The sequence below is a fragment of the Cornus florida genome, unplaced genomic scaffold (genome assembly GCF_030987335.1).
Source record: "Cornus florida cultivar Cherokee Brave unplaced genomic scaffold, ASM3098733v1 CherokeeBrave_3.0.0_Hap2_Chr11, whole genome shotgun sequence".
NCBI lineage: Eukaryota > Viridiplantae > Streptophyta > Magnoliopsida > Cornales > Cornaceae > Cornus > Cornus florida.
The window spans coordinates 136380442-136400604 of record NW_026775581.1 but is presented as its reverse complement, the minus strand read 5'-3'; the positions used below and the strand labels follow the sequence as shown (position 1 = coordinate 136400604).

At 35.9% G+C, this 20163-nt stretch overlaps 2 protein-coding genes and 1 pseudogene across 3 annotated transcripts; all 3 read right to left on the bottom strand.

Moving 5' to 3' along the window:
• Window positions 1-991: 991 nt before the first annotated feature.
• On the bottom strand, window positions 992-9060 carry LOC132287112 (probable prolyl 4-hydroxylase 7). Of its 2 annotated transcripts, XM_059789619.1 has the most exons (9): window positions 8769-9060; window positions 8554-8640; window positions 8394-8451; window positions 7932-8036; window positions 2643-2700; window positions 2369-2544; window positions 2227-2287; window positions 1974-2042; window positions 1415-1548 (listed from the first exon to the last, which is right to left on the bottom strand). In XM_059789619.1, the coding sequence occupies exons 1-8, from the start codon at window positions 8873-8875 to the stop codon at window positions 2002-2004; spliced, it is 693 nt and encodes a 230-aa protein (XP_059645602.1). In that variant the 5' UTR covers window positions 8876-9060; the 3' UTR covers window positions 1415-1548; window positions 1974-2001. The 2 variants fall into 2 exon arrangements, with proteins under 2 accessions (XP_059645601.1, XP_059645602.1); XM_059789618.1 differs by lacking the exon at window positions 1974-2042 and having other exon boundaries at window positions 992-1548.
• A 5123-nt stretch (window positions 9061-14183) lies between these two features.
• Window positions 14184-20056, bottom strand: LOC132287114 (serine/threonine-protein kinase D6PKL2-like; annotated as a pseudogene).
• LOC132282225 (probable prolyl 4-hydroxylase 7) lies at window positions 16109-19877 on the bottom strand. Its single transcript, XM_059783832.1, has 5 exons — window positions 19771-19877; window positions 19560-19646; window positions 19400-19457; window positions 18953-19057; window positions 16109-16261 (listed from the first exon to the last, which is right to left on the bottom strand). The coding sequence occupies exons 1-5, from the start codon at window positions 19875-19877 to the stop codon at window positions 16109-16111; spliced, it is 510 nt and encodes a 169-aa protein (XP_059639815.1).
• Window positions 20057-20163: the final 107 nt, after the last annotated feature.

The following is a 20163-nucleotide window of genomic DNA, read 5'->3' as shown; positions in this document are numbered from 1 at the left end:
ATCACCATGGAATCACAAAACGGTTTCATCTCTCTCTCTCTCTCTCTCTCATGTGCATTGTTGCTCCAAGAGTGTTAATAAATGCATTCAGGTTCAAAATGAGTGAGTTCTTTTGTTAAGCTTTAAACTAGTAACTGATTTTGATTCAATGGTGCCTGGTATGGAAGGCTTCTTTATGCATGGGAATATTCACAACTGACATGCTCTTAACTGTAAATCAGGTCAGCGTGACGCACTCTACTCAAATTAATTTACATATTTAACATCTTATTTTCATTTAAACTTAATACTATCACTCCTATAATGCTAAAACTTTGAATTGACTTGGTGTGAGTAATGCAAGAAACAAGGCCGATTGATAATGTGTGACCTTATAGGCACCCAACTACTCCGTTCACCACACACTTTGCTTACCCCGAGTAACTTCCTCACCGTTTACCACATGCTCTGCTTACCCTGACTAACTTCTTCATGGTGAAGATCCCCATCTGTAAGTACTTGCCGCACACATTTCACAAACGGCCCTTTTTGATATTTCAACTCTCAATATTTGATATGTATTTTGAATTTTTGATATATATATATGTATATATTATTTTTCAATTCATAAGTGCAACTGTCAAATCACTCAACCACCTTCCTTTCCTCAATCTTTTTTCACCCCAACCAAACACCAAGAAAGAAAGACTCATTTTTCCTAATTGTATCCACACATTAATCATCATTTCCTTACTATCAAATTTTCCTCCCTTCCAACCAAAAAGAGCATTATTGCTTACAGAATAGATTCATTATGTCATTGTTCAACCAAGTTAAACTAATGCATTCATTAAGTACACAAAATTAAATAAACTAATTTCCGTGAATTCATTATAGATCACAGCATTCTGTCTTCTCGAGGTCAAACAATCACAGAAAAAGGTAATAAGTAAAATGAGGCATCATCCGTCAAATGCAACAGCTTGATGAATGATTTAACACGGGATGAGTCTTTATGAATAATCAATGCTTCAATATAATAACAACTAAAAACTGTCCGAAAACAATAGTAACTACAAAAGTTGGATCCAGATGATAACTTCATGGATGCCTCAAGCCTCAATACAGCATTAACTCCTTTCACTTTTCTCTCTCTTGGGTTTATAAAAAACAGCTCAATGTTATTATACACAAGCAGCAAAGGGTAATCTTTTGGCTTGTAAAAGAAAAACCAAATGCCAATGCCAGATAAAAAGGACTACTATGATGAGCACACCTTGCAGCTCTTCCTACAAAATCCAGTAGCATCTTCTGTGCCCACCATATACACAGGATTCTTTTCACACTCACCAGCAGCAGCCCACCGACCACAGTTCGCATTCTGATCAACGCAGCCACCAGTTGCCGGTTTCTTCAATGCTTTCTCAAAAGACCTCACATGAATCCATTTGGTTGCAGACCACTTCTCACCCTCAATGACAGGGCAGCTCCCGTGCAAGCTCATTGGGTCTGGAGTTGCATCGGTATGAAGACTATAAAACAGCAAAGCATCGCCCTTTTCTGGTTTCACTGCAAGTAAGAACTTAAACAAAATAATAAGACAACTGGAAAATACAGTAAATACTGACATGCATATTGCTTGAAACAAACTACAAATAAACAACTCTTCTCTTGGCGTTTCCTATAGTTGTCCTAAAATATCCATACTCCTTTATTTAGATAGAGACAAAGGGGCGATTTCAGTGTTTCACACAACTTGGATTGTTCAAGTCACATAGCCACCTTCTAGTGACAGTAAATATATCATACACAATGTAAGTACAAAACAATTTTCAAATGGGTAATACAGAAACAAATAAAATTTTCCATCTGGATCCTACTCTCATGCCATATCTTATGGTATTTAAAAGAATGCTTAAAAGATTAAAATTGTGTAGTTAGAAACACAAAATGATGAAAATAATTTTGAACCATCAATCACTAAACATAATTACCAAAAAAACCCATTGGGTAATCCTCCTCTCAGTTACCCCGCCTTTTGTTCTTTGTTAAAGCCCCCAGACCTGTCCAGACAACTTTTGGTGATTCAACACTTCACAGGCATTATCGAGAATCAAATCCACTTCCAACACGTTACACTAATAATTCCACATAATATGAATAATTACTTTCCTGGAACAATTTTCTCAAGTTGACCCATGAAGAAGCAAATCCATCAAATGCATATATAAATATAAGTAAATATACCTGAATAGCCCTTTTTAGCACAATCAGACAAGTTGACATCCTTTGGTTGAGTCTCTTTTCCCTGCAAATAATTAAAACTTCATAGTTAGCTCCTGTGGAGTGGAAAACACCATGAAACCAGGCCGAATCAAGTATCAGATACCTCTGAATCGGGAAAGACAGTTTCTCCACCCTTCTCAACATCGGACAAATACATAAGTACAGTGACAACCCTGTGACCCCCCAGTTCTTGATTCTCTTTGTCATGAAAATAATCATAATGTGGCTCATACTTTTGACCATGCTCATAATGAAGTATTTGAATCGACTCCCCGTTTTCTGATTGCAACATCAGGTTAAGTGAGAAAATAAGGAACATTTTTCACAATAGTGAGACATGAAGCCAAAAATCAACACAAAGCATGTTACCAGTTTACCTATGGGAAGGAAGGTCCAAGCAGCAAGTCTGTCCTCAATACGAGCAACTACTTCATCCTGTAAAGACGAAATAAAGAACATTAAGTAAGCTTTACAATATGGATAAATTATAGTGAAATTCATAACAGAATCATCTCTCAAATTAGTTTCATAACCAAGGTGGTGCATTCTATATGAAACCTGTCCAGGGAATGTGATGACAGTTCAAAATGTGCAGATTGTTGCCAACATTTTTGGTCAAAACTTTTATGCTTGCATTCTATAAAACCTGTCCAGGGAATATGATGACAATTCACAATGTGCAGATAGTTGCCAATATTTTTGGACAAAACTTTTATGCTGCGAATAAGGTGGCAAAGCTCACCGCACCAAATGCTAAAGACCAAAGCACCTTCTCAAACACCTCTCAACAATCTATACAGCAAGTGAGCAACAATATATACAAAGAGCTATCATCCATTCTAAATTCTCAATCGTTGCAAAGAATATAAGGTACAGGGTAAAATGCCCTTCCTCCCCAGGGCAATAAAGAGAAGCAAAAAATAAAAACTAAAAAATCGGAGAGGGTTTATTTTATTTCTAAGAGGACTGAGAAAGAACTGTACTCCTGAAAGCTAATCATTTTGCACACTTTCAAGACCGAGGATGTTCGAATTACAATTAACAGCCTTAGTCCTTCATGATCCAGATGATCAAAACATCACATGAAATTATCTTCTGTTAACAATAGTGGCGAATTTCAATCGTTATCCTCAATGCTTTTATATAGCAGGCACCAATAACAAACTTCATTTTCTCTTGAATCAAAGAAACTGGCACTACCACACCACCACCATCACTAATAGTGCTACTGCTGCTACTACTATTAGTAGTACAGATCCATCATCCTACAATTATGCCCTATCTGTTGCAGCTGAACCATAAACCCACGTTACCCACCAAAATATGAATGTGACACCTAAAGCTACTAAGATTTTTATTTTTATTTATTTATTTACGTAAAGCCATTTAGGATGGAACACAGTAAAACTGTTGCATGACAACATCATTTACAATTATTTTACTAATTTAATTTTCCCCTGCCCTAACTATCAAAATTGCTGCAGGAAAAGAAAAGTAACTATGACAAAGCCTAATTTATTTGACCAATGCATCCTCAATGTTGACTTCAAATTGCTGCAGTGATGGAGCTGATAATATTTCTAACTGGACCATAAATTGTTTTCTAACAGGACCAAAGACAATTTATCAACAGATAACAGGTTTCATGTCGACAAATCAGTCATTCACCTTTTTATCATTTTGACAATTTCAACATCATGATAGAAACACATCCTGACTTTTCAAAAATGGATTGAATGATTTGGCAAAAAATGGACAATTTATGCAGATTGTGTGTTGCCAAAACAGTCTTTCATATTTTAGTATTTTGTATTAGAAATACATCCTAACATTTCAAAATAAATTGAAGCAATTCATTTAGCCAATTTCTAACTGATTAAAATGAAATCTACATTTAGCATTTACAAAATTCTAGGCACCTCATACTCGCATTCAAAAGAATAATATATATATATATATATAGTTATCCCTGATCTATATTCAACCCTACACAAATGTTGGACAGAAATCAGTAAAGTCATTTTGTGTCTTTAGTTTCACTCTGCACTAATTTTCAGTAACCAGTTTGCAACAGATTTTAACTTCCAACTATAAAATGGGGAAAAAGATCAATAATTTTAGAAAGCCTAAAAGGGAGAAGCCACCCTGCATACACTTACTATGTTATGGAGGGATACATAGTTATGAAGGCAAAATTCCTTGGAATAATTTAAGTCTAATATTTCGGGCATATGGGAAAGCAATGATCAAACTTTTCGCCGGGTTCATCTCCAATTTAGAATAAAATTCTCATCATAAAATTAGCGCTTACATACCAAAATCCAAATGGGTTCACCTCTTTCTTAAATGTGCTCCATGTAAGTGAGTTAAGACCATAAAAGCTCAATACGCAAAGCATGTATACATCCATAAAACAGAGAAGCATGTGGACATCCATAAAACCTAAGTGACAGCAACAACCATTTAGCACATGGTATGAAATAAGGATCGAATAGGAGTTTATGAGAACAGGAGAGAAAAAATAAATGACAAGAAAATAAAATAGCACACACACAAATGAGAAAAAGATTTACGTGGTTCGGTTATACCTACGTCCACGGGGACAAAACAGAACAATATTTCACTATGAAAATAAAGAGATACAAAACAAAGTGGCTCACACCCAAAACACAAATAAACCCAAGCTCTCACTCTCTAATTGCTATTGATACAAACTTATTCAATTGATTTCGAATGCCTTACACCATGAGGAGCACAGGCTATTTATAGCCAAAATGGGTCACCAAAAATACTTGCCGAGCAAGTATTTTAAGTACTGAGCTTGCTGACATCTTTCAACTTGCTGACCATGCAAATATACTTGCTGATCACATACCATGAATGGTCCAACATGGCAAGACTAAAAGCTTGTAATTGAATCCACATTCATTTGATTGATGGAGGCTTGGTTGTCCCCACAAGATGGTTATCAAGATGCTGATGTAATGGGTGATGCACTACACTTGCTGTGTGGTGCAAGTTTGGCAACCTAAATTTTTGAGCCACAGTATGCCAGTGCAGTTGGTAGCTTGATGTATGCAATGGTTTTGCACTCGCCCTGATATTTCACATGCAATTAGTGTTGTAGATATATGGAAAACCCAGGGAAAGAGCATTGGCATGCGGTGAAGTGGATTCTTCGGTATTTGAGAGGTACTATAGATATTGGTTTAGTTTTTCAGAAGAGCAGTGATGATTTTGGCAGCGTTGTTGGTTTTGTGGACTTCGACTACGCTGGTGATTTAGTGAGAAGAAGATCTCTGACATGATACGTCTTTACTGTCTCAGGTTGTGCAGTTAGTTGGAAAATAGCTTTGCAATCTACAGTTGCTCTATCTACTACAGAAACAGAATATATGGCGACCACCAAAGCAGTGAAGGACACCATTTGGCTGAGAGGTTTGGTTAGTGATTTGGGTTTGAAACAGAGCTCAACTTTTATTTATTGTGACAGTCAGAGTGCTATACATTTGACCAAAAATCAAATATATCACGAAAGAACCAAACACCTTGATGTCAGAAATCATTTTATTCGGGATGTCTTATTAGAAGGAATTACTACATTGAAGAAAATTGGCATAGCTGAAAATTCGGCGGATATGATGACAAAGTCCATTCCGGCTCTCAAGTTCAAGCATTGCTTGGACTTGGTTAGTATTCTCAAATGTTAAAATTGCCCTTAGGGGCTTTGTGGAGAAGACAATTTGTTTAGCAGAGATACAGTGGCTCATTTGAATTTTTCGCCAAGGTGGAGATTTGTTAAAATTGCCCTTAGGAGCTTTGTGGAGAAGACAATTTGTTTAGCAGAGATACAGTGGCTCATTTAAATTTTTCGCCAAGGTGGAGATTTGTTGAATACTGTGGCTTAAAAATTGATGTTGCCAAACTTGCATCACTCAGCAAGTGTAGTGCATCACCCATTACATCAGCATCTTGATAACCATCTTGTGGGGACAACCAAGCCTCCACCAGTCAAATGACTGTGGATTCAATTACAAGCCTTAGTCTTGCCGTGTTGGACCATTCAAGGTGTGTGATCAACAAGTATATTTGCGTGGTCAGCAAGTTGGAAGATGTCAGCAAGCTCAGTACTTGTAATACTTGTTGAGCAAGTATTTTTGGTGACCCATTTTGGCTATAAATAGCCTGTGCTCCTCATGGTGTAAGGCATCCGAAATCAATTGAGTAAGTTTGTATCGATATCAATTAGAGAGTGAGGGCTTGGGTTTATTTGGGTTTTGGGTGTGAGCCACTTTGTTTTGTATCTCTTTATGTCCATAGTAAAATATTATTCTATTTTCTCCCAATGGACGTAGGCATAGCCGAACCACGTAAATCTTTGTATCATTTGTGTGTGTGCTATTTTATTTTCTTGTCATTTATTTTTTTCTCTCTTGTTCTCATAAACTCCTATTCGATTCTTATTTCATAACAGCACCCCTCCAGTTCCCAAGTCCCCATTTTAATTATAGAGCAGCTAACTCTTGAGTTTTAATACCGCCAGCAATTTTCCAAAAGCATAGGCCTCAATGAACATCCGAGTAAATATATATACCTTCATGTCTCAGTAGTTATGGTTGGATCCTGAGACGGGAAATAAAAAAACACATATGGCATGCCTTGGTAATAATAAATTCATAATGCTACTGCGCAACATTTCACTGGTATCTAGCTTTGGGACATACAAAATGGTCTTCCACTTTTTGTTCTTTATTTTTACTTTTTCTGGTAAGTCAGGTTAATACTTCTATCATGAGCAACAAAGCAGGTCAGAATAACTGCTTACAAGTTTAAGCTGAATCAGCTGATCATCCACCAATCTAAGAATTGCTCCTTTCTTCATCTTGGGACTGATGATGAGATCACAAGCACAACAAGGGCAGATAAGGCTATTGCGGCCCTAAAATAACTAAACAGAAATAATATTTGTGCAATTGATTCTGTGTGGTTCACAAATGGGTGGTTCAAACTGGGATAGATCCAAACAAGGCCAAAAATAATTCAGGCACTGTTTTAACAGAATGAGTGACTCAAGAAAGGGGTTCAAACACAAATGAGGAAAGGTTGGTTCATTTCATAACATCATATTGATCATACTTCTATTCTGACTAGGTTTCCTATCCCATTAGTTAATTTCAATTTTTGAAAATTTATTATTATTATTATTATTATTATTATTATATGTTTTTGAATTGAGATCTTTCCCATTGTCTATGTAACTAATTGTACTCGCTGATTGCTTTGCAAACGTAACAGATCTTAATAAACATATAAAACCGAGTCAATAGATAAATTATGTTTTCCGGGTATTGAGAATACAATAATATCTTATAGATGATTTGATTTGTTAAAAGAATACTCTATGTAATTGGGATCAATAGCAATCAGGACAACACAAATACAATTATCATTCTACGAAACAGTCAATCAATCATTTGTGTAGCATAAAATTTGTATGTAACAATGTGAATAACTTATGCTTTCACATATTATCTGCATCAATCTCCAACATGATAAAAGAATTAGTGCAATAAAAATTAATAAATTATGACTGAATGAAAGTAGTTGGCAATATATCATCATTGAATATCATTAGCAATTGAAGATAGAGAGGAAGTTTCACTAACCTGAGCCTTCCTAAGAAACATGCCAGAACTCGTACGAACCTCACTCGCTATACTCTTGCCTGATTCATTGTCGGCAACCATGGACTTCTCTAGCTTATCCTTGGCCTAAGCTCCCAAATTCAATCAATTCAAATTCTAAATGATGGAAAAAGATGCAATAACTACTAAAGGAATGAAATACCTCTGTTCGGTTGAAAAAACAGAGAGACAATACATGAAATACAATTTTGAGTTTCACATTTTAGTGATTGTTTAAGGGCTACTTAACATTTTTACTGTTTTAGGCACAATTGAGTAGAATTTTTTTCCCTATTGGGTTGATTATGAAAAATCTAACACTTCATTTCATAACAGAGCATGAGTTCTGTTAAATCAATAAAAAGGAACTCTAAAACAAAAAAAAAAAACAAAACAAAACAAAAAGAAAAAGAAGCAATATATAGATAAGAAATAAAACCTAACCAGAATGATGAGATGATCACACTCCTCATCTGTTAAAAATTTCCTATAGATGAAAGCCCTGTATAATTCCACACGACACCAATCAAGACATGAACAACATAAAAAAGCTCGATAAGCATTACAAAACAAATTATGTGTGTTAGAGGAGACAAAATATCACCTGGGACGCCACGATAGTTGGGTGACTCGAGTAGGATCAACAGGAGAATTTGAAGGACCAGTCGGCAATCTGATCACAGATCCTTGTCTGAGAAAAAAAGGAAAAAAACAGATGTCATCTATTATCTTTAATGGCGTATAAACATGTGTTTCTATATATATATATATGTATATAGGTGTATAAATAGAGAGAGAGATAGAGAAAGATGGAGATACGTTTTCTTATCTCCGAGCCATCTTGGAAACCGAATAGCAGAATGGGAGAGATCAGGTAATAAGAAGAGGAAACAGAGAGAAAGTGAGAGAAAAACACGAGAATCCATGAGCAATACGTGTGTTTCTTGCAAATCACTGTTCTTTGGAATAATTTATACAGAGGAACACCATAAACGGAGGCGTTTTTATTTGTTTGGATGGCGAGAAATACAGAGAGGATTTACTAGAGAAAATTCAGGGCAAAGGAAAACGAACTGGACAGGTTAGCCTGGTCCGGTCTTCTCTCTCTCTCTCTAAAATGTTTCTCTTTATCAGACTTTGTAATGGGCCCACTTGATTTAGTTGGGATTTGTCATTATGCACACAAAATCTGGAAATGAAATATAGATTGAATGATAAAAAAATAAAATAAAATTTAACACCGAATGATAAAAATGTAAGGGTTAACTTTCAGTTACACCCTTGTTATTTGTCCAATTTTTCAAGGGGACTTTCCCACGTTTATAAAAACAATAAATAAACGTAATAACTAATTTACTCTTTTATCATTTTCCTATATACACTTGACCAAATAACAAATTTTATAACTCCCACCAAGATTAGTTTTATATGTTGAACCAAACAGTCAGCTAATTTTCTATCATCCCTCATATCTCAATAGCGAAGTCAGGTTACAAAATTAGACTCATTGCTTTGCAGTTCAGTTTAGAGTCTCAACGACTCAATGTCAAAGTTTCAGTGACCTACTGATATAAGCATAAAGCTTGAGAGACTAGGAAGAAAACGGAGATACATCAACCTAACTGTGAGCTTTAGTTTCGACGAACTTCAATTTTAGTAGGCTACGGTCCAGTGAGCTTTAGTCAAACGTACAACTTTTAATACCAAAATCGTTGAGGGTATAAATTGAAGTGGACGAAGCTGCAATAATCATCGACGAGTTTTTCCCTATTCTTCGTTGAATTCAGACAACCAATACCAACAAATGAGTACCAGACCGAGTATGCTCTCAATCAGATCCGCGAGCTTGATGGATACATATGGTTGAATAGATGATTTTATTAGATTATTTCAATGATATATTGATGAGAATGGTTGAATTAATGAGTTAAATTGAATTGTTGTGGGTCGGATTTGAAGAAACGATGGGATGGAGGTTATGAAACTCAGAAATTCTCTATTTTCGCGACCTCATCGACAGCAAGAAATTTCGTGATCCAAGCCAGCGAGGGCGACCCAGGCCTCGAATATGCCGACCGGATCCTCGCCGTCGTCAACACAGGGGGTGTAACTGAAGTTAACCCAAAATGCAATAACATTTTACGGATTTGGTTTTAGCCTATACTGGAATTTAGGTTTAAGTAAAAGTCAAATCATACCCACCCTAAAAATACTTAATCAAACAAATAATTAAAAAAAAAATAACGTTTTGATTCAAACTAAAATCGGATGAAATTGTACATATCCTAATTTTTTTTTCTATTTCTCAAACTTTTTTTTTTCATTTTTTGCAAAATATATAGAAAAAATTTGAATTTTTGTTAAATTTACAATAATACCCTCTATTTACTTATAAATTTTTGGCATTTCAAATAATAATTTTTTTTATAACTTTCTTTAAAAAAATTCATACTAATAAATTGCATGTTGGAAGATTTTATTTAGTTGTTTTTTTTATTCATTTTACTTTTTTTAACTTCCACTTTTTTGCTACTACGTATTAATTTTCATCTAAGTTGTGAAACGTTACAATAATATCCTTTATTTTACTTATAAAATTAATGCATTTCAAATTATAATTTTTATTTTTGTAACTTTCTTCAAAAACAAATTCATACTAATGAATTACATGTTAGAAGATTTTATTTTCTTATTATTTTTACTTTCACTATTTATTTTTATGTAACTAAAAACACTCTTGAAAGATTTAAGAAGGGACATTATCATATTTTTGTTGCGCAGTTGTCATCATAAGTATGGTAGAAGCCATTATCATGGGGCCAATAAATTAATAAAATGATAACTAGATTGAGAAAGGGTAACGAGATTTGTAAATGAAAACCCATAATAATAGTCTTATTTATAAATAGTTTATATATATATATATGACTAATAAATAAGCATTGTCAAATTTATTCTTGAAAATGATGAAAGCTAAAAGGGTCCCATTGTTTTGTATAAAATATTTATATAATAATTCTCTCCTTTAGGACAAGTACAAAAAAATTCAAGAATTGTTATTCCATGCCGTACAGTTGTCAAATATTCAAAGTGTACCAAGAAAACAAATATATCCTCAACTTTCAAATTTTAAAAGCCAAAAAATAAATTAAAAAAATCAAGTTAATATGTAACATTTGTTGAGGCTTGAGAGTACAACGACTAATACCAATGTGTTTTTGATTGAAACCAAGGATGTTATTTAGGGCTTATGTGGAGCCATATGTCACGGACTTAGAGATTTGGCGTAGCGGCACGGCCCGTGCGGCACCAAAGCGTTGCTTCAGCTCGCGCAAGTACCTTGATCAGCCACCACGACCTGCCCTCCCAAGGATATATGTTGACTGATTTCGACCTGCCTTGGTCTCATCAGGGGAACGGCTCCAGCTCCCGACCAGTTTGTGCAGGGATGACCAACTCCCTTATTCATAGTCAAGTTTACGACCAGCGACAAGCTCCTCGCACCTAATCGAGTCGACTTGCCTGAACTCTGAAGAGGTACCATCCTATGCTCCTGCACGCCCCTTCCCTGCAAACCATTTCCAGTCAAACTCTGTTCTTTGCCAACCAGCATGCGTGTCTTCCATCCTCCAAGCGTCTTAGGAATCACTTCGTGACACTCTCCCCCACCCAAATCCTGCGATGCCCTCGTCGCAATGCGGCGCTTCACCACTACGTCCACTCCGTTCCAAAGTCTGCCTCTAAGCGGTATGCTCGCCTTCCCACCATCGCTTCCTTGTGCAGCTCCCTGCACTGCACTCGCCCAATGATAGGCCTCGGACCAAGGGAACGTCCACTCCTCAAGGACGTGATTCTTCTCCGTCATGCTGCCTCCGCGACATCTCGAGCAAGCAAGGGCCTCCTGCCGACTTGATGCTCGCCCTTCACCATGGTTTGCATCACCCAAGGACTAAGCAAGAACTTTGGTGCGCGCGGCCCTCCGGCCCTCCAGTGCGCAACTTCAACGGACTCCTCTTCCTGGGGAGATGGAGGCTCTCTCCCCAACTGCATTGATTCATCCTCATCGACGCAACTTAAGTGCACCGTCTTCATTCTCTGACCCCTCCCGGACCGACAAGGGGGCACCCCACCGTCTTTTACCCCAAGTCCTGTTCTGATACCATTTGTCACGGGCCTAGATATTTGGCGCAGCGACACGGCCCGTGCGGCACCAAGGCGTTACTTTAGCTCGCGCAAGCGCCTTGGTCAGCCACCACAACCTGCCCTCCTAAGGATACATGCTGAGTGGTTTCAACCTGCCCTAGTCTCATCAGGAGAATGGCTCCAGCTCCAGACCAGTTTGTGCAGGGATGGCCAACTCCCTTCTTCATAGTCAAGTCCACGACCAGCGACAAGCTCCTCGCACCCAATCGAGTCGACCTGCCTGAATTCTGAAGAGGTACCATCCTGTGTTCCTGCACACCCCTTCCCTGAAACCATTCACGGTCAAACTCTGCTCTTTGTCAACCAGTATGCGTGTCTTCCATCCTCCAAGCGTCTTAAGAATCACTTCGTGACACATTGCTGTCTAAAGATGCGAGTTTGTCAATGGTTGGTTATATGAATTAATATGTGCATCTGAAAACCATTGATAAAAAAATAGAATTCTGCCAAGGGCAATTAATGAATTTAATGGTGTTGACATGATTTCTAACTTCAAAACATTTCAAAGTTCGTGTCAATTTTAAACCTTCAACGTATAAAATTGTTATTATATGTAATTTACGGATTTTTCCTCATTTTAAAAGTTTAGAGTGTAAATTCTATACAATCAAAGTGAGTGTATAAGTTTGTTATTAAACCTTTAAAAAAATAGTATATAAATATTGTCTTGAATTAAGAAATTTAGAATTTAATAACTGAATTCCTAACCTTGAATTCAGTTATTCACAATGATTAATTGGTTAATTTCCAATCAAGCAAGGTCAGGAAAATAGAATGTCCCTTCTTATGTTGGATTCAAAATAGCTCTAGAACGAGAACTTTACACAACTTTGAATGAAAATAAATTAAAGAATGCGTCGTTGTGTAAAATACATTATAGTATACGCATTTATATCTATACCAACATTTTTGTACAACAATAGAAGATATAAGATTTGATTACAACTAAATTACTATAACAAATCTGTTCTAAACTAAGTGTACATAAAAAGAAATGCAATAAAAATGTAATACTACATAATTGAAAGAAGGTGTTTTAAGTCGGGACCTTTATGAGTGTCCTCTAGCTATTTATATTTGAACCATTCAATAGTTGTATTCGCCTGTCAACTTTAAAGTCAAATTTCAGCAGTTATATTTTCAATTTCAAATACAAAACATAAGTTCATATTTATCAATTCTCTATTCACTCTTTTATCGCCACGTGTCCTCCAAACTCAGCTTGTCAATACCCTTATCATGTTACCACGTGTCTCTAGGATCAAGTTTGCATTCACCTCTCGGTCCATGTGGTATTCTTAATTTACCAAATTACCACATCTTCCAAGCCTATGCAGCAAAACTCAGATTGACCACTTTGGCATATCACTAAATTGAATAAAAAACTTAAGTTATGGTGCAAAGTGTAAACACAAATATAATAGTTATTCAAATACATCAATTAGGGGAGAAAAAAAAAAAACTATCATCATCCACCTCTCATTTTATTATCACTAATCTTGAGGCAGACTTGGATAAATTTTGAACTTTAGTTGTTTTATGTCAATTTTGGATAGAAGGAAAATTAATGCTAAAAATAATAAATAAACAAATAAGATATTTTCTTAAGCTGAAAGAGCAGTGACAAACTCATCATTATAACATCAAACCCTCATTTTAATTGTCAGCAACCAGAAAAGAATATCACAACTTCACAAAGTATGCATCCAAAAGAAAAGCTTATGTGTGCAGAAGAATAAAGCACAACCTTGAACAATTCAAAAGGAAACCACAAAGATTAAAGGAAAAGAAGTATAGATAAAAGCTCACTGTGACATTGACACTTTTCACAAAACACTACCATGAAACTTTACCACGATTCGTCTATATCAAAATTTCTCTTGTTCTTTCACAAATAAAGATTAACAGTGATATGAAATAAAGGGTGAATTTGGAAAGGGACTGAAAATTACAATTAGAGGGCCATCTTTTGAGAAATTCCCATAGGTACAGGCTCTCAGTTTGAGACAGCTAAAAGAATGAATACAAATATAGTGACAAAGTCCGCTTCCTTTTTTTGGTTTCTTTATTTCATGAAATATTCAAAAAAGGAAAATATGTTTCATGTGAATCCAGTGCCTGTAGCTGCTGAAAAGCCGAACTGAAGAACGCAACAATTTGATAACAAGAAAGAATAGATCATCTTAAAGAAAACAAGATTTCATTGAGGATATGAATACAAATCAGCAATGAAAATCTACATTGCACAACAACAAAACAATACATTTCTTTCCACTCAAAATTCATTAGAAAAATTCAAAATCTAAGTAAGGACCTGATGATCTATTGGAATCAAAACCTCCCTTGTCATTTGGAGACAAGGATGGCTTGGATGTTTGATTAAGGAATGCGAGATCAACTAGTTTAGGAATCTCTGGAGGGTGAGTACTACGAATGAGAGCCCAATTAATACTTATGAAAAATGGATGATGTTTTATCTCTGTAGCACCTCGCTTGTACCCTAATCTTTTTTGCGGGTCCTTTACAAGCAAACCCCGGATCAAATCCTTTGCAGCAAAACTAACTGCAGAACCATCAGGAAATTTCAGTGAATGGCCAACAACGTTAAATAATGTCTCTCGGTTTCCATTGCCTTTAAATGGTGTTCTCCCATGTAACAATTCGTACAAGAAAATACCAAATGTCCACCAATCAACAACACTCCCATGACCATCTCCTCTAATTATTTCAGGGGCTAGATATTCATGCGTCCCTACGAATGACATGGATCGAGCAGCAGTTGGCTCTGCAATAAGCACGGGGAGTGAATATAAATTTACCAAAGTTGTTCTTTCACTCCTCACCTTTGATGTTTTGGAGTTGAAAAGACGAGGCTTGAAGCAAGAGGGTTAGAAGCAAAAAGGCTCTACGCAAACTGGTAATTTGCATGCTGGAAAAATGCATGATGGTTGGATACAGTATGAAGAGATCACACAAGCGGCCTCATTACTGGACTTAACAAGAGTGGGGCTCACACAGCATCTTAAAGACAAATCAAAATCAGATAGCATAATATGTCCATCTTCCCTCACCAAAACATTTTCGGGCTTTAAATCCCTATATGCCACCCCCATCATATGTAGATACTCAAGAGCAAACAGCACTTCTGAAGCATAAAACCTACAAGACAAAACACAAAGTTGTTAGTCAGCTAATTCACACTTCGATTAACATGCACTGTGTGCTGAGATTGTACTGAAGCTCAATGTAATGAGGATCAAAATGAATCAATAATTCATTATCGTCCAATAAAACCGCTGAACACTAAAAGGTATTACCAACATAATTGCCAAACTTTTACATATCTGGAGGTATATATATCTTGAGCTTATTATGGTGATAGGATAACAGATAATCCAACTAATAGGAAGTTTTTTTGGGGATGGGTTAATTCTGTACCAATAAAATAAGGTCTATCATAACTATCACAAACACAATTTTAACTTGAGTTTTAAGCATTGCCACCAAGCCCTACCTTACTGTTCCATGTTTATGAGCATCAAAAGCAATACATTCAACTTTTCAAGTTCTTTAACTCATTTTCCTACTCACTTGTTATTAACATTTTCAAAATGGAAGTGTCTACAAACAAGCACTTGGGTTCTCTCCCATTTCTCCATGAACACTTTTATTAACATCTTCCTTAGTTAGCTTCGTTACGCTATCAATCAACAGATGAAAATCAAATTGGTGACAGAAATAGGCGAAAATAACAAATATAAACATGGTAATTATCGAAAACAAGAACTAACCTTGCTGCTTGTTCCGTGAAATGCTTTCCCGGCTGACGCAGCCGAAGGATATGAAGATCTCCCCCACTGCAAAACTCCATAAGCAAACACAAAAACTTCTCTGTCTCAAAATGTGAATAAAGGGTTGGAAGAAACGGATGGTCCAATAAGCCCAAAATTTCCCTCTCAGTTTGAGCTCTCAACAATTTCTTCCTTCCTCACAATGTGCAGATAGCTGCCATTATTTTTGGACAAAACTTTTATGCTGCGAATAAGGTGGCAAAGCTCACCGCACCAAATGCTAAGACCAAAGCACCTTCTCAAACACCTCTCAACAATCTATACAGCAAGTAAGCAACAATTATACAAAGAGCTATCATCCATTTTAAATTCTCAATAGTTGCAAAGAATATAAGGTACAGGGTAAAATGCCCTTCCTCCATGGGGCAATAAAGAGAAGCAAAAAATAAAAACTAAAAAATCGGAGATGGTTTATTTTATTTCTAAGAGGACTGAGAAAGAACTGTACTCCAGAAAACTAATCATTTTGCACACTTTCAAGACCGAGGATGTTCGAATTACAATTAACAGCCTTAGTCCTTCATGATCCAGATGATCAAAACATCACATGAAATTATCTTCCGTTAACAATAGTGGCGAATTTCAATCGTTATCCTCAATGCTTTTATATAGCAGGCACCAATAAAAAACTTCATTTTCTCTTGAATCAAAGAAACTGGCTCTACCACACCACCACCATCACTAATAGTACCACTGCTGCTACTACTATTAGTAGTACAGATCCATCATCCTACATTTATGCCCTATCTGTTGCAGCTGAACCATAAACCCACGTTACCCACCAAAATATGAATGTGACACCTAAAGCCACTAAGATTTTTATTTTTATTTATTTATTTACGTAAAGCCATTTAGGATGGAACACAGTAAAATTGTTGCATGACAACATCATTTACAATTATTTTACTAATTTAATATTCCACTGCCCTAACTATCAAAATTGCTACAGGAAAAGAAAAGTAACTATGACAATGCCTAATTTATGTGACCAATGCTTCCTCAATGTTGACTTCAAATTGCTGCAGTGATGGAGCTGATAATATTTCTAACTGGACCAAATATTGTTTTCTAACAGGACCAAAGACAATTTATCAAAAGATAACAGGTTTCATGTCGACAAATCAGTCATTCACCTAAAGCCAAGGTGGAGATTTGTTGAATAATGTAGCTCAAAAATTGAGGTTGCCAAACTTGCACCACATAGCAAGTGTAGTGCATCACCCATTACATCAGCATCTTGATAACCATCTTGTGGGGACAACCAAGCCTCCATCAGTCAAATGAATGTGGATTCAATTACAAACTTTTAGTCTTGCCGTGTTGGACCATTCATGGTGTGTGATCAACAAGTATATTTGCGTGGTCAGCAAGTTGGAAGATGTCAGCAAGCTCAATACTTGTAATATTTGCTGAGCAAGTATTTTTGGTGACCCATTTTGGCTATAAATAGCCTGTGCTCCTCATGGTGTAAGGCATCCAAAATCAATTGAGTAAGTTTGTATCAATATCAGTTAGAGAGTGAGGGCTTGGGTTTATTTGGGTTTTGGTTGTGAGCCACTTTGTTTTGTATCTTTTTATTTCCATGGTAAAATACTGTTCTGTCTTCTCCCAGTGGACGTAGGTACAGCCGAACCACGTAAATCTTTGTCTCATTTGTGTGTGCTATTTTATATTCTTGTCATTTATTTTTTTCTCTCTTCTTCTCATAAACTCCTATTCGATCCTTATTTCATAACAGCACCCCTCCAGTTCCCAAGTCCCCATTTTAATTATAGAGAAGCTAACTGTTGAGTTTTAATACCGCCAGCAATTTTCCAAAAGCATAGGCCTCAATGAACATCTGAGTAAATATATATACCTTCATGTCTTAGTAGTTATGGTTGGATCCCGAGACAGGAAAAAAAAAAAAAAACATATGACATGCCTTGGTAATAATAAATTCATAATGCTACTGCTCAACATTTCACTGATATCTAGCTTTGGGACATACAAAATGGTCTTCCACTTTTTGTTCTTTATTTTTACTTTTTCTGGTAAGTCAGGTTAATACTTGAATCATGAGCAACAAAGCAGGTCAGAATAACTGCTTACAAGTTTAAGCTGAATCAGCTGATCATCTACCAATCTAAGAATTGCTCCTTTCTTCATCTTGGGACTGATGATGAGATCACAAACACAACAAGGGCAGATAAGGCTATTGCGGCCCTAAAATAACTAAACAGAAATAATATTTGTGCAATTGATTCTGTGTGGATCACAAATGGGTGGTTCAAACTGGGATAGATCCAAACAAGGCCAAAAATAATTCAGGCACTGTTTTAACAGAATGAGTGACTCAAGCAAGGGGTTCAAACACAAATGAGGAAAGGTTGGTTCATTTCATAACATCATATTGATCATACTTCTATTCTGACTAGGTTTCCTATCCCATTAGTTAGTTTCAATTTTTGAAAATTTAATATTTATTATTATTATTCTTATTATTATTATTATTATTATTATTATATGTTTTTGAATTGAGATCTTTTCCATTGTCTATGTAACTATTGTACTCGCTGATTGCTTTGCAAAGGTAACAGATCTTAATAAACATATAAAACCGAGTCAATAGACAAATTATGTTTTCCGGGTATTGAGAATACAATAATATCTTATAGATGATTTGATTTGTTAAAAGAATATTCTATGTAATTGGGATCAATAGTAATCAAGACAACACAAATACAATTATCATTCTACATAACAGTCAATCAATCATTTGTGTAGCCTAAAATTTGTATGTAACAATGTGAATATTTATGCTTTCACATATTCTCTGCATCAATCTCCAACATGATAAAAGAATTAGTGCAATAAAAATTAATAAATTATGACTGAATTAAAGCAGTTGGCGATATATCATCATTGAATATCATTAGCAATTCAAGATAGAGAGGAAGTTTCACTAACCTGGGCCTTCCTAAGAAACATGCCACAACTCGTACGAACCTCGCTCGCTATACTCTTGCCTGATTCATTATCAGCAACCATGGACTTCTCTAGCTTATCCTTGGCCTATGCTCCCAAATTCAATCAATTCAAATTCTAAATGATGGAAAAAGATGCAATAACTACTAAAGGAATGAAATACCTCTGTTCTGTTGAAAAAACAGAGAGACAATACATGAAATACAATTTTGAGTTTCACATTTTAGTGATTGTTTAAGGGCTACTTAACATTTTTACTGTTTTAGGCACAATTGAGTACATCAAAATCATTAGTTTATTCCTCCCTTTTTTTTTTCGGTAACTTGTTTAATCCCTTCATTTCATAACAGAGCATGAGTTCTGTTAAATCAATAAAAAGGAACTCTAAAACAAAAAAAAGCAATATATAGATAAGAAATAAAACCTAACCAGAATAATGAGATGATCACACTCCTCATCTGTTAAAAATTTCCTATAGATGAAAGCCCTGTATAATTCCACACGCCACCAATCAAGACATGAACAACATAAAAAAGCTCGATAAGCATTACAAAACAAATTATGTGTGTTAGAGGAGACAAAATATCACCTGGGACGCCAAGATAGTTGGGTGACTCGAGTAGGATCAACAGGAGAATTTGAAGGACCAGTCGGCAATCTGATCACAGATCCTTGTCTGAGAAAAAAAGGAAAAAACAATGTCATCTATGATCTTTAATGGCGTATAAACATGTGTTTCTATATATATATATGTATATAGGTGTATAAATAGAGAGAGAGATAGAGAAAGATGGAGATACGTTTTCTTATCTCCGAGCCATCTTGGAAACCGAATAGCAGAATGGGGAAGATCAGGTAATAAGAAGAGGAAACAGAGAGAAAGTGAGAGAAAAACACGAGAATCCATGAGCAATACGTGTGTTTCTTGCAAATCACTGTTCTTTGGAATAATTTATACAGAGTAACACCATAAACGGAGGCGTTTTTATCTGTTTGGATGGCGAGAAATACAGAGAGGATTTACTAGAGAAAATTCAGGGCAAAGGAAAACGAACTGGGCAGGTTAGCCTGGTCCGGTCTTCTCTCTCTTTAAAATGTTTCTCTTTATCAGACTTTGTAATGGGCCCACTTGATTGAGTTGGGATTTGTCCTTATGCACACAAAATCTGGAAATGAAATATAGATTGAATGAT

Coding starts and splice junctions, on each gene's coding strand:
- LOC132287112 (XM_059789618.1), bottom strand. CDS start 8,875: ATGGATTCTCGTGTTTTTCTCTCACTTTCTCTCTGTTTCCTCTTCTTA. Junction 2,545..2,642: donor TTGGACCTTCCTTCCCATAG/GTAAACTGGTAA, acceptor TGTTGCAATCAG/AAAACGGGGAGTCGATTCAA. Junction 2,288..2,368: donor CTGTCTTTCCCGATTCAGAG/GTATCTGATACT, acceptor AATTATTTGCAG/GGAAAAGAGACTCAACCAAA.
- LOC132282225 (XM_059783832.1), bottom strand. CDS start 19,877: ATGGATTCTCGTGTTTTTCTCTCACTTTCTCTCTGTTTCCTCTTCTTA. Junction 19,458..19,559: donor CAACTATCTTGGCGTCCCAG/GTGATATTTTGT, acceptor GGAATTATACAG/GGCTTTCATCTATAGGAAAT. Junction 16,262..18,952: donor TGTTTCTTAGGAAGGCCCAG/GTTAGTGAAACT, acceptor CTTGCTGTATAG/ATTGTTGAGAGGTGTTTGAG.